A 14,333-nucleotide genomic window follows, 5' to 3' on the forward strand; every position below is an offset into this window, starting at 1 on the left:
AGGAAGAAAGGAAGGAAGGAAGGGAGGGAGGGAGGGAAGGAGGAAGGAAGGGAGGGAGGAGAGGGAAGGAGGGGGAAAGGAAGGAAAAGGAGGGAGGGAGGGAAGGGAGAAAGAGAAGAAGGGAGGGAGGGAGGAAGAGAAAGAGAGGGTGAGAGGGAGGGAGGGAAGAAGAGAGAGGGAAGAGAAAGGAGAGAAAAGAGGGGAGAGAAAGGGAAAAAAGAGAAAAAGATTTGAATAGACACATTACAAAGTAGATACATGGATGGCAGCTTTTTATGTGAAAATATCCTCAACAATTTTAAGTACAAATTAGTGAATAACAGTAAAAAAAAAATCACATACCTAAAATTAAAGATTGACCATACCATAAGTTGGAGAGAATGTGCAGCAATTACAACTCTTATACATTGCTGGAATTATGTAAAATGATACAACCACTTTGGAAAATATTTTGACATTTTCTTTAAATAGTAAACATATTCTTTTATCATTATACTTCTAGGTACTTACCCAAGAGAAATCTCTGTTCATACAGAGATATATATGTGAAGGCTCACATACATAAAAGCCCACAACTGAAAGCAATCCAAATGTCCAACTATGATTGAATGGATAAAAAAAAAAAAAACATTATAAGCCAGATCTGATAATCACAGTTAAAAGCCAGTCCAGACAAGAAAGTCCATGAGACTCTTATCTCCAATTAACCACCAGAAAACCAGAAGTGGCACTGTGGCTCAAGTGTTCGTGTTGAGCTGAAGAGCTCAAGGACAGTGCCCAAGCCCAGAGTTCAAGCCCCACAACTGACAAAAAAAAAAAAAAATCAGATCCATACAATGAAATACTATTTAGCAATGAAAATTTACATGCAAGACAAATGAGTTTCAAAATAATTGTGTGCATTGAAATGAACTAGACAAAAAAGGCATGAGTGCTATTTGATTTCATTATATAAAATTCTTGAAAATAAGTGGCGCTGTAGCTCAAGTGGTAGAGTGCTCGCCTTGAGTTGAAGAGCTGAGGGACAACGCCCAGGCCCAGAGTTCAAGCCCCACGGCCGACAAAAAAAAAAAAAAAAAATTCTTGAAAATACAAAATAATCCATAGTCAGGGAACACAGGTCAATGGTTGCCTGAGGCTGTAGTGTGGAAGTAAGAGACAGCAGGGGACAGACAGGGAAACTTAGGTGGTAGAGGTAGGAGTGCTGCATACAGTCATTAGTTTGATTGTAGTGATATTACATATGCCAAAACTTAACACTTAGAAAGTTGAGGCAGGAAGACCAGGAGGAGTTGGATACAGGGTGATTCTAGAATGAAACAGAAACAAAACCTGACCAACGTGCACATTTTAAATATATGCTATTATGTATGTATGTATGATGTATGTATGTCTATATGTATGCTATTATGTATGTCAATTATAATCTTAAATTGGTTACACTTTACACTCTTAACAGAAATATAAAAAAATTCAGTCCTTTTTTTGTGGGGGAGAGGGTCATGGGGCCTGAACTCTGGGCCTGGGCGCTGTCACTCAGCTCTTCAGCTCAAGGCTAGTGCTCTACCACTTGAGCCACAGTGCCACTTCTGACTTTTTTTTTTTTATGTGGTGCTGAGGAATTGAACCCAAGGCCTCATGCATGCAAGGCAAGCGCTCTACCACTGAGCCACCTTCCCAGCCCTTTAGTTATTGTAAGCTAAACTGGCTTTTGCAGAACTATTGCTTTGTCTCTAAAATTTGTATTATCCTATAAGAAATATTTTGCTATTGTTTCTTTCATCTGAAGTTAGCAAATTAAAAAAAATCCAATCTGTAAAATTGTTACTACTCTGATCTTGAAAGTCATTCATTCAAAATATGTCATGAAGTTTACAATAAAAATAGAAAGATTTTCATTCTGTTTTATTAGAATGTGTGAACTCACTATTCCAAGATAAAACTAGGAGAGGCAATAACATGGAATACAAAAAGGCCTACACTGATGGATGACAAATATGGATTCTAGTGTTTTCCACTTCTAGACACATCCTTTCAAATTCTCTTTACTTTGCTACCATCTGTTAAAATGAGATAATAATATCTATATTACCTACTTTAAATGATGTGTGCAATCAATGTATGTAATCAATCAAAGCAGTAGGGACACTGATGTGATATTTTCTTCATTAATTAAATAAGAAAAAAGGCCAGATGTGATAGGGAACACCTGCAATCCTAGCACTTGGGATACTGAAGCAGGAGGATCGTGAGTCAGTTTGAGATACATAATTGTGGTCCTGTCTAAAAACAAAACAAAACGAGCTAAATTGGGCATCAATGCCTCATACCTGTAATCTTAGCTACTCAGGGGGCTGAGATCTGAGGATTGAGGATCAAAGCTAGCTTCTGCAGATAAATCCAAGGGACTCTTAGAACCAATTAAGCAGCAAAAGTCAAAAGTGGATGTTTTGCTCAAGTGGCAAAGTGCCAGTCTTCAAAAAAGCCATGTAAGGGCTGGGAATGTAGCTTAGTGGTCAGTGTTTGCCTAGCATGCATGAAGCCCTGGGTTCCACTCCTCTGTACCACATAAATAAAAAAAGCCAGAAGTAGTTTTGTGGCTCAAGTGATAGAGTGCCAACCTTGAGCAAATGAAGCTCAGGGAGAGTGCTAGGCCCTGAGCTCAAGCCATAGGACTGGCCAAAAAAAAAAAAAAAATTGGAAAAGTTTTGCTGGGCAGGTGCTGGTGGCTACACCTATAATCCTAGCTACTCAGGAGGCTGAGATCTAAGGATCATGGTTCAAAGCCAGCCCAGGCAGGAAAGTATGTGAGACTCTAATCTCCAATTAACCACCAGAAAACTGGACATGGCACTATGGCTCAAGTGGTAGAGTGCTTGCCTTGAGCAAGAGCTCAGGGACAGTGCCTAGCCCCAGAGTTCAAGCCCCACAACCAAAAAAACCAAAAAGCCAATTAAGAACATTAGGCCCTGCCCCAGTAATAGTAAAAAAATAAAATAAACCTATCTTTTTTTTTCTTTTTTTTGTCTGGCTCTGAGGCTTGCACACTTGGCCTGGACATTGTCCCTGAGCTATTTTGCTCAATGCTAGTGCTTTACCACTTGAGCCACAGCTCCACTTCTTTTTTTTTTTTGTCAGTCATGAGGCTTGAACTCTGGGCCTGGGTGCTGTCCCTCAGCTCTTCAGCTCAAGGCTAGCACTCTACCACTTGAGCCACAGCACTACTTCTGGCTTTTTTCTGCTTATGTGGTGCTGACGAATCGAACCCAGGGCCTCATGCATGCATGCGAGGCAAGCGCTCTACCACTGAACCACCTTCCCAGCCCCTCCACTTCTTCTTTTTTGGTGGTTTATTGAAGAGTCTCATGAACTTTCCTGTCCAGGTTGGCTTCGAACTGCAATTCTCAGATATCAGCTTCCTGAGTAGCTAAGGCTACAGGTGTGAGCCACCAAGGCCCAGTTTAAACAAATATATCTTACCTGGTGATAGATGTCATAAAACATTTTATCTGCTCAATCATTATGGGGGCCATAAGGACTGGGCATGTACAGCTCAATAATAGAACATGATCCTGGGTTCAATCCCCCCATACACACACATGAAAAGATGGAGAAAGAAAACCCTATGAATTTTGTAGCAAATTTGTTTCACCATTGTGTAAAGCAAATACTCATTTATACATGAATATATTTCAAACTTTAGGAAACTGAAGGGCATCCTTAAAATGGTTATTAAATGGGAAAGCCTATGTAAGTTTTTCCTCTATAATTGCTTTGAAAAATTAAGATAACTCCTCAGGAGAACTTGTGAGTAGCTTTCCTGATAAATAATCCTATATGCCATCTTTAAAAGGGCATATTCTGAGGATTTAGTGATGCTGGGCAAATGCTCTGCCACTGAGCTATATCTCCAGCCTATGAACACAACTTTTAATTTTTAATGTTTTTCCTGAAAAAAATACCATAGGTAAGAACATGAAATATATTAGGCCAGACTTAAAAGGAAAAAGAACTGGAAGCCATTTATTCAGGGTTGAGAATGTCTCTTGACCTACATATGTGTCTTGTTTTACTTCAAATAGAATCAAATGTGTGTATACATTGTCTATACAAAGAAAGTTGTAAAGATTGGACCTAATAGGTGTTATTTGCAAAGCAGTTTCATAGTATAAATTAAGATGTAAAACTCTAGAATAACTTGTGCTCATCTGTTTATGTATAGTCCAACCAAGATCTGATTCACAGCATCCCATTATTCACCAGTGTACAACAGTGTAAGAGAATTTTGGAATGAAGTATAGATAGATGACTGTCTTCATTTGTTCTTAACACCCATATATAGCTTGTATGATTGTTCCAGGTTAGTGTTTTCACTGATTTTTCTCCATAGATCACAAAATTGGGAGGCCTCCTAGAGTCAAAAGAAGACCACTATAGCAGACTCATTGAAGAGAATGCCAAGTATCGAAGACATGTAGGCAACCTAATAAATAAGGTACAGATTTCCTTACTTGCCTGTTGACTTGGACCTACAGAGAAAAAAAAAAGAGAAAGTGTGAAAACATGACAATTCTCCTCTTCTGAGGAAGGCTAGGATACGCATAAAGAATTCCTTCATTTTTGTGCATCTGCAAAGCCTAAAAATCAGTTCAATGAGCTAGGGGACATAATGTTTTTTCTTTAAAATTCACACGTAATTATTTCCTCAAAAACTCCTTTCCTCTTTCCTGTACCATCACATTGATCAAACTCTGTTCATCCATACAAGTGAAGAAAAGCAATGCTAACTTACCCAAAGAAAACCAGGTTAGATTGCACCAAAATGACTACACTCAAATCTCTTCTCAACTGACACCGTTGTCTTTCCTGTGGCAGAATTGTGGAACATGGTACCGCAAATGTTGTTTGGAGCACAATGAAGTCCTATAAGAACTTCTAGTAAAGGAAGGCATTTTTTTCAACTGCACACTTACATCTGAAAGAAATGAAAGTAATCAATCAGGATACATGAAGAACATATCATCTCTTCTCAATAGTCTTAAGTCTTCCTATATTCAAGAAGGGTTTATGCTTGTGTTGTAACAGTGTTTGATCAAATTTTTTAAAAATTGCCTGTTAAAATGATTCCACAAAGCTGGACACTGGTGGTTCATTTCTGTAATCCTAACTTCTCAGGATCTGAGGATCAAGGTTCAAAGCCATCCCAGACAGAAGTCCTGAGACTCTTATGTTCAATTAACTACCAAAGAAAAGCCAGAAGTATGGCTCTGATTCAAGTGACAGAGCACTAGCTTTCAGCAAAAAAGCCTCAGAGACAGTGCCCAGGTTCTGAGTTCAAACTCCAGGACTAACACGCATGCATGATGCATCAATGAGATACATCATGAGATACATCAGTGAGACAGATAAATGTGCTATAGCCACATTTATGTTCCTCCGTTGGATTTTGTAATGGTGTGTAAAATATCCCCCTAGCCTTGTAGCTGGCTAGCCAGGAGGCTTTGTGTATATCCATGCATTTGCCTGTAGGCAATCCAAGTCATAGTATTATGATTTCTTTCTTTCTTTCCTTCCTTCCTTCCTTCCTTCCTTCCTTCCTTCCTTCCTTTCTTTCTTTCTTTCTTTCTTTCTTTCTTTCTTTCTTTCTTTCTTTCTTTCTTTCTTTCTTTCTTTCCTTCTTCCTTTCTTTCTTTCTTTCTCTTTCTTTCTTCCTTTCTTCCTTTCTTTCTTTTTCTTTTTTGTCTGTCATGGGGCCCGAACTCTGGGCCTGGGCACCATCCCTCAACTCTTCAGCTCAAGGCTCACACCCTTCCACTTGAGCCACAGCTGCACTTCCAGCTTTTTCTGCTTATGTGGTGCTGAGGAATTGAACCCAGGGCCTCATGCATGCAAGGAAAGCACTCTATCACTGAACCACTTTCCCAGCCCTAGTATTATGATTTCACTTTCATGACATTCTTGTCAACTTAGAGTTCTAGTTTACTGATTTTGTGTGTGTGTGTGTGCCAGTCCTGAGCTTGAACTCAGGACTTGGATGCTTTCCCTAGGCTTTTTGAGTCAAGGATAGCTTCTACCTACCATTTGAGCCAGAGCTCCACTTCTGGCTTTTTTTTTTTTTTGGTAGTTAATTGGAGATAAGTGTCTCACAGACTGTCTTGCCCAGCCTGTTTTAAACTGCTCTCCTCATATCTCAGCCTCCAGATTAGCTAGTATTACAGGCATGAACCACCAATGCCCATCCTAGTTTACTTTTTAAAAATGGCATCAACTTTAGGCAGATGCTAGTGGCTCACATCTGAGATATGAGGATCCTGATTTGAAGCCAGCTCGGGCAGAAAAGTCCTCAGACTCTTAATTCCAATTAAGCAGCAAAAAGCTGGAAGTGGAGGTCTGGCTCAAGTGGTAGAGCATCAGCCTTAAATGAAAAAGCTAAACAAGAGTGTCAAGCAGGGGCTGAGAAGGTGGCTCAGTGGTAGAGTACTTGCCTTGCATGCATGAGGCCCTGGGTTCCATTCCTCAGCACCACATAAGCAGAAAAAGCTGGAAGTGGCGCTGTGGCTCAAATGGTAGAGCACTAGCCTTGAGCTGAAGAGCTGAGGGACAGCACCCAGACCCAGAGTTCAGGCACCATGACTGGCAAAAAAAAAAAAAAAAAAAAAGAGTGTCAGGTATGCACACATGTGCACATGTACGCATGCACTCTAATTTTGAGCAACTAGATTACATTCCTCAGTTGACACACCACTGTGTGGAAGATCACTGGATCACAGGTGATGTACTAGTGTTGTCATTTGAGGTACTTTTGCTGCGTAATGAACAGGCATGTCATGCTATTCATTTTCCTGATCTTTAAATACAAGGAGGATGCTTTTTTATCTGTTGTAAAAATTTTTATTGATTATAGTTAAATAATTGAACTTCAACTTGTAAAGATTTTAAAAAACACAAAAGAACAAGTCCAATAAAGATACCAGAATTTATCAAAGGATAATGTTTGCCTTGTGTTGTTCAAGGTAACATCATATGAAGAAATTATCAAATGTGCTGACCAAAGACTAGAGATATCCCATTCTCAGATTGCACAGTAAGTTGCTAAAATATGATTTTATAAACATGTACTACTATTTCATTCACTGGATTCTATATTCTTTTTCTCTAACTCTTAGAAAGAGGAAAAACTTGGAATATGTTCTTCAGGATGATTTGAATTCTGGTTTCAGGGACATGATGCATATTTGGCTCAGGAAAACTATTTTGTTATTTCTTTAAAGCAGACTTACAACAAAAGGGAATTGCGCGGGGGGGGGGGGGGTGCGGGGGGGGGGGGGAAATGAACGGGCCTGGGGCTTAAACTCAGGTTTGGGTGCTGTCCCTGAACTTTGTTTTTTGTTTTTGTTTTTGTTTTTTTTTGGTCCAGTCATGGGGCCTGAACTCTGGGCCTGGGCGCTGTCCCTCAGCTCTTCAGCTCAAGGATAGCGCTCTAACACTTGAGTCACAGCGCCACTTCCGGCTTTTTTCTTTTTGCTTATGTGGTGCTGAGGAATCAAACCCAGGGCCTTATGCATGCAAGGCAAGTGCTCTACCACTGAGCCACCTTCCCAGCCCCTCCCTGAACTTTCTTGTTCAAAGCTGGCACTCAACCACTTTATATAGCTCCACTTCCTGATTTTTGATGATTAACTGGAGATAGGAGTCTCAGACGCTTTTTTGTCTGGGTTGGTTTCAAACTGCAATCCTCATATCTCAGCCTCCTGAGTAGCTAGGATTACAGGCATGAGCCACCAGCACTCAGTTTAGAGAAAATATTTTGAAGATGAGACAGGAAATGTCAGAGAGATACGCAGTGGGGAAGCTGGGCTCTTGGTGGCACAAATCTGTAATCTTAGCATTTTAGACACTGAGGCAGGGGGATCACAAGGTCAAGGCCAACTTGGATTACATAATTAGACCTTGTCTCAAAAACCAAAGGTAGCTGGGAGCCAGTGGCTCATACCTATAATCCTAGCTACTCAGGAGGCTGAGATCTGAGGATTGTACCTCAAAGCCAGCCTGAGCAGAAAAGTCTGAGAGACTCTTATCTCCAATCAATCACCAGAAAATTGCAAGTGGTGTAGTAGCTCAAGTGGTAGATCACTTGCCTTGAGCTGAAGAGTTCAGGGACAGCGCCAAGGCCCAGAGTTCAAGCCCCACAATCAAAACAAAACAAAACAAAAAGACCAAAGGTAAATGCTGTGGTCATGGCTCAAGTGGTAGAATAAGCATGAGGTTCTGAGTTCAAAAATCCAAGTAACACCAAAAAAATAAAATAAAACCCAAAACATATCAAACGAAAACCCAAGGCCTGAGAGTATATAGCTCAGAGATAAAATGTTTGTCTAGCATTTTAAAAGCCCTGAGGTCTATCTCCAAAACTGCCACCAAAAAAAATGCATTTTCATAATTCAGACTATTCTTCATTAATGTAGCTGAGCTAGTCAATTTCTAGACTACTTAATAGAGCTGAATACTGTAACCAGATTTTCACTGTCAAGGAATTAGCAAGGAACATCCAAAATGTTTAGAGAATATGATCACGGTATTGAAGTAAAATAAGTTTTCATTGCTTACAGCTTAAATAGAAGCCAGATGTGGTGGGACAAGCACGTGGGCAACTGAGGTAGAAGGATGTCAAGTTTGAAACTGATCTTTGTGCTACATATGTGTTTGCAGCCAGCATAATGAAGCCAACATAATGAGACTCTGTCTCAAAAAAAGATAGCTGCTAGATGCTGATGGCTCATGCCTATAATTCTAGCCAATCAGGAGGCTGAGATCTGAGGATCACTATTCAAAGCCAGCCTGGGCAATTAAGTCCATTATCTTCAGTTAACTACCGGAAAACTGGAAGTGGCACGTGGCTCAAAGTGATAGAATGCTAGCCTTGAAAAAAACGTTCAGGGACCAGTGCCCAGGCCCTGAGTTCAAGCTCCACCATCGATAGTAATAATAATAATAACAGAAAATTTGTTCCCAAAAAGCTGTCAAGGGCTCACACTTATAATCCTAACTACTTAGGAGACTGAGACCTGAGGATCCTAGTTTGAAGATAGCCTCGGCAGAAAAGTCAGTGAGCCTCTTCTCTCTAGTTAATCAACAAAAAGCTGGAAGTAGAACTGTGGCTCAAGTGATAGAGTGCTAGCCTTGAGTGATAAAGCTAAGGACCAGAGCCTGAGTTCTATCCCCAGTAATGGCATTAAAACAAAGTTATTAAATGTGCACCAAATTAGCATAACAAAAAGCCATAAAACTAAGATATGTTTAGAAAACTGCGGGTGGAAGCTGGACACTGGTGGTTGAGATCTAAGGATAGCAGTTCCAAGGATGGAAGTTCTAAGTTAGCCTGGGCAAAAAAGGCCACAAGAACCCCACATCCAATTCACCAACAAAAAGGCAAAAGTGGAGATGTTACTCAAGTGGACATCACCCAGACCTTGAGTTCAAGCCCAGAACTAGAAAAAAATGTACACCAAGTAATATGCCCATACATCAAATACTACATTAACTCATCAAAATAAGATTCACCATAAAACACTCCAAAATTAGCATTTATTTATTTCTTTTTCAATTCTCTATTGGTCTCATTCTAATATGCATCTCTCTCTCTTTTTTTTTTTTTTGGGTCTGGTCATGGGGCCTGCTGGGGCTGGGCACTATCCCTCAGCTCTTCAGCTCAAGGCTAGTGCTCTACCACTTGAGCCACAGTGCCACTTCTGGCTTTTTTTCTTTTTGCTTATGGGGTGCTGGGGAATCGAACCCAGGGCCTCATGCATGCAAGGCAAGCGCTCTACCACTGAGCCACCTTCCCAGCCCCTAATATGCATCTCTTGTATCCTTCCACAGTTTCATTTATACCATGCTATCTTTAGAACTTAAGCAAAAGGCCTAGTCTGACCTACCTTCCCCAGATTTTGAACATTCTGTAGGATTTCTCTCATCATCACAATTGGAAACTTTGAAAATGTGTTTCTGTGGTGTGTGTGTGTGTGTGTGTGTGTGTGTGTGTGTGTGTGTGTGTGTGTGTGTGTGTGTGTGTGTGTGTGTGTGCTTGATCGTGCGTGCGAGTGTATGTGTATGTGTACACACGTGCACATGCCAGTCCTGGAGCTTGAACTCAGGGCCTGACTACTATCATTGAGCTTTTATGCTACACACTTCTGGCTTTTTACTGGTTAATTGGAGGTAAGAGTCTCATAGACTTTCCTGCTTGTCTGGCTTCAAATTGCTATCCTCAGATGTCAGCCTCCTGAGAAACTAGGATAACAGGCATCAGCCACCAGTACCTGGCACTGAAATTGTGCTTCTGTAGCTTGGTATACTGGCTATAATCCTAGCCACTGTGGATGTGGAGAAGGAGTTATTGGGTTCAAGTCCAACCCAGGGAAAAAGTTCATGAGACCCTCATTGGGCATAGTGATCATGGTGCTACGTACTATAATTCCAGCTATGCAGGAGACTGTAGGTAGGGGGACCATGACCTGTTACATGACCTGGCAAAAATATAAGACCTTAACTGAAGCCGGGCGCTGGTGGCTCGCCTGTAATCCTAGCTACTCAGGAGGCTGAGATCTGAGGATCTCGGTTCAAAGCCAGCCCGGGCAGGAAAGACCGTGAGACTCCTATCTCCAATAAACCACCAGAAAACTGGAAGTGGCGCTGTAGCTCAAGTGGTAGAGTGCTTGCCTTGAGCTGAAGAGCTGAGGGACAGCGCCCAGGCCCAGACTTCAAGCCCCACGACTGACAAAAAAAAAAAAATTCCTAAGACCTTAACTGAAAAATAAGGGCTAGAGGTATAGCTCAAGTGATTGGGTACTGCCTAGAAATCATGAGCTCCTGAGTTCAAGCACCAGTATCATCAGAAAAAGAAAGTTTGCTTTTATTTTTTTACTGTTATGTCTAATCAGAATGAATGACAAACAATTTCAGACTATAATAAAGACATGTTTTAAATTTGAAGGGGATATAAGAATGTTGTGGAAGTGGTACTGTGGCTTCAAGTGGTAGAGTGCTTGTCTTGAACAAAAAGAGGCTCAGGGACAGCGCCCAGGCCCAGAGTTCAAGCTAGGACTGGCAAAAAATCAAAAACAAAAAAGCCATTTTAGCCAGGCACCGGTGGCTCACACCTGTAATCCTAGTTAGTCAGGTTGCTGAGATGTGAGCATCGTAGTTCAAAGCCAGCTGGGGCAGAAAAGTCTGTAAGACTCCAGTTAACCACCAGAAAAAAACAGAAGTAGTACTGTGACTCAAAGTGGTAGAATGCTAGCTTTGAACAAAAAAGCTCAGGGATAGAGCCCAGACCCTGAGTTCAAGCTCCATGACTGAAAAAAAAAAAAAAAGAAAAAAAGAAAGAAGCAAAACCAAGTGTCTAAAAGATGGTGCTTTAAAGAAGCAGTGTGTGTGTGTGTGTGTGTGTGTGTGGTGTGTGTGTGTGCCATTCTGGCATTACAGTGGTGGTGTAGGCAGGTATAGTCAAAACATTTTCTGCCGCACATGCATAGGAATGCAGGGAGTGATGCTGAACTGAAGGGTTTAGAAGTATACTCCCTGGTCCATTGAACATGTCCAGGTGAACAAAGCACCCAAGATGCTGAACTTGAGACCATGCTGGGATTAACCCATCAGTGAGCTCCCCCTGTCACACTGAGATGATCCTTACTGAAAAGGAGCAAATTGTTCCTAAGCCAGGAGAGGAGGGTGCACAGAAGAAAAAGGTATCCCAGAAGAAACTGAAGAAACAAAAACTTATGGCTCAGGAATAAATTTAGCATAAAATAAATGCTAATAAATGGGGGGGGGGAGAACCACTGCCAGATATCTTGTGTGTTGATTTGCTTTAAGTGATCAGGATTGTGATTTTTTTTTCCCATAATCTTAAGGAGGTCAGCTCAACAAATCAGTTTATGAGTACACTTCATCTTGGTCCAGAACAATGACCCCTTATATCATTGTTCTGCATCTTTTCCAACCCCATCCATACCCCCAAATTATGTGGTTCCATCTTCACATATGTACACTGAATTAAAAAATATGTATGTATTTAAACCATGTACAGTCTTTTATAAGCCACAAAGATACATTTTTGTTATAATGAATTTATTTGGGATTCATGAAAAGTTAGTGTCCATATTGAGGACGGCTTGATGACAAGACGAAGAGGCAATTTGATGATGGAAGAAGGGAGAAAAGGCCATGTGATCTGAAGCTGTGAGCCCAGAAATCGGGCAAGGCAAAGCAAGGCACTCTCCTGCAGACACTGCAGCGGGCTGCACATCCTACCCGCCCCTTGACTTCAGTCCAGTGAAACTGAATTTTTCGACTTCTGACATCCAGAACTATAAAAGAAGCAAAGTGTTTTTTTTTTTAATTGTGAAAATACCATACAGAGGGGTTATAATTACATGGGCAAGGTAATGAGTACATTTCTTATCAAACATTGTTGCCTCCTTCTTTGTTTCCCCTTCCTTTCCCTTCCCATCTCCCACTTGTTATAAGCAACCAAATCTGTCGTTATTTGTTGTAGCAGCCAGAGACAACTCAAAACCTGGGAGGGAAAATAGCTTTGGGAAGGAAGCTGTTGTAACTCTATTTGCCCTGCTAGGAGCAAAAAGGAAATCCACTAGCGTCATTCTCACTAAAAGTCATAGCAACAGAATACATGTAAATCTCTTACAGTTAAATGTTGTGACCATCCTATGACAACATTGCATCTTCCTGTGGTTTTATTTTAAATATACCATCTCTAGGTATATAATAACGGGCTTGTTCATAAGGGGGTCCATCCACTCTCTATCTACTGTGCAAACAAATAGAATGTCACCCTACAAATTCACTACGCTATACTTGTATTTTACTCCGAAATTGTAAAGGAAAAAGTTGACCAAATAGTTTGTGTTCCTACCAAAAATAAGTTCTTATATGGTGAGATGGAAGTTACATGAACTACACTACTGCTTAAATTTATCTACTTATCCTCCAATCAATCTATAAAATACTCATCTAGAGACATCTATGTTAGCCAGCAAATTAAATTGATTTTTTTGCTTTAGTTTGGAAGAAAGAAATAGACATTTGGAAGATTTAATTAGACTACCCAAAGAGAAAGCCAGAAAACAAAGGTAAGTTTTCTTTCCTTTCAAAAAAGAATAGTCTTGAAAAATGAACGTTTAAAATAGTACACTTTTATTTACTATATATTTATATATTCCTAAATAGTACATTTTTATTTACTATATTTATATTTATATATGTATTTGTATATGTATTTACATATGTATTATATACTACTCTATATAGCATATATACATATATAAGTATATGTAACTATATAAATAAGTGCATAAACACATATAAATAGTATTTATATATAATTATATATATAAATGTACTATTTACTATATTTATTATATAATAAATATTACAGTAAAATCCTTTTTTCTTTTTATAGGCTTTTTAAAAAATTTATTTTATTTTTTGTTTATGTGGTACCAAGGAATCAAATTCAGGGCCTCATGCATGCTAGGCAAGCACTGTACCACTAAGCCACATTCCTAGCCCCAAACCTTTTTTTCTTATCTTTAAGATAAATTATATGAACATGCTTGCCTAGCATGAAATAATTGCTTTATAAAACTTAAAAAAATTATTCTTTGCCTTCCATCATCATCATGTACATATCTGTAAATTTAGTTCCTTAGGAGCTTGAGACAGGAGGGTCTTGTATTTGAAGCCTGTCCAGGCAAATTGCTAAGACCCTATCTCCAAAAAGGGGGGTTGGAGGGAGGCACCAGCAGCAAGAACCTCAAAAAGAATGGGAGGTTCTTTGGGCCTGATTAAGGAGGTACTAAATAATTATCAGAAGAAATATGCATCAGCCTGTGTCAAGGGAACTTCAGGTCAGAAGTCACTAGGAATGACAAGCTCCAGAGAGTTCACTTTTAGTCTCAAACTTTGAAACTCTCAGCCAATAAAAACTGTCCTGTTACCTTCTTTACCTCTCCTCTCTTCTGCCAGGGAGAAGGTCAGCACAAGGAGAGCAGAAACTCTAAAGGCAGGCAGAGATGGTCACTAGCTGAAAATTCATATGCATGTTCACTATTTTAGTCCTTCCTCCTACCCTTTTTACATTGTTTTCTTTCTCTTCATTACAGGTCAAGATTAGAAAATCGTCCGAAGTCTATGACTTTGGTAGGTTGTGTTGATGGTCATTAGAATGTTCTGTTTCCATTAGAAATAACACAAGAAGGGCTAGGAATATGGCTCAGTGGTAGAGCGCTTGCCTCACATGCATGAGGCCCTGG

General features: G+C 40.0%; 1 protein-coding gene across 5 annotated transcripts in view; it reads left to right on the top strand.

Annotated features, from left to right (window-relative positions):
* The window catches only part of Cage1 (cancer antigen 1), a 53,181-nt gene that overhangs the window by 36,236 nt on the left and 2,612 nt on the right, over nucleotides 1-14,333 (top strand). For all 5 annotated transcript variants that reach the window (XM_070024616.1, XM_070024619.1, XM_070024613.1 and 2 more), the window contains 4 exons: nucleotides 4,391-4,495; nucleotides 7,014-7,084; nucleotides 13,083-13,151; nucleotides 14,184-14,220. In XM_070024616.1, the coding sequence (XP_069880717.1) occupies nucleotides 4,391-4,495; nucleotides 7,014-7,084; nucleotides 13,083-13,151; nucleotides 14,184-14,220 (282 nt within the window). The remainder of the gene's footprint in view (nucleotides 1-4,390; nucleotides 4,496-7,013; nucleotides 7,085-13,082; nucleotides 13,152-14,183; nucleotides 14,221-14,333) is intronic.

This window comes from Dipodomys merriami, unplaced genomic scaffold (genome assembly GCF_024711535.1).
Source record: "Dipodomys merriami isolate MVZ:Mamm:240054 unplaced genomic scaffold, mDipMer1.0.p SCAF_16, whole genome shotgun sequence".
NCBI lineage: Eukaryota > Metazoa > Chordata > Mammalia > Rodentia > Heteromyidae > Dipodomys > Dipodomys merriami.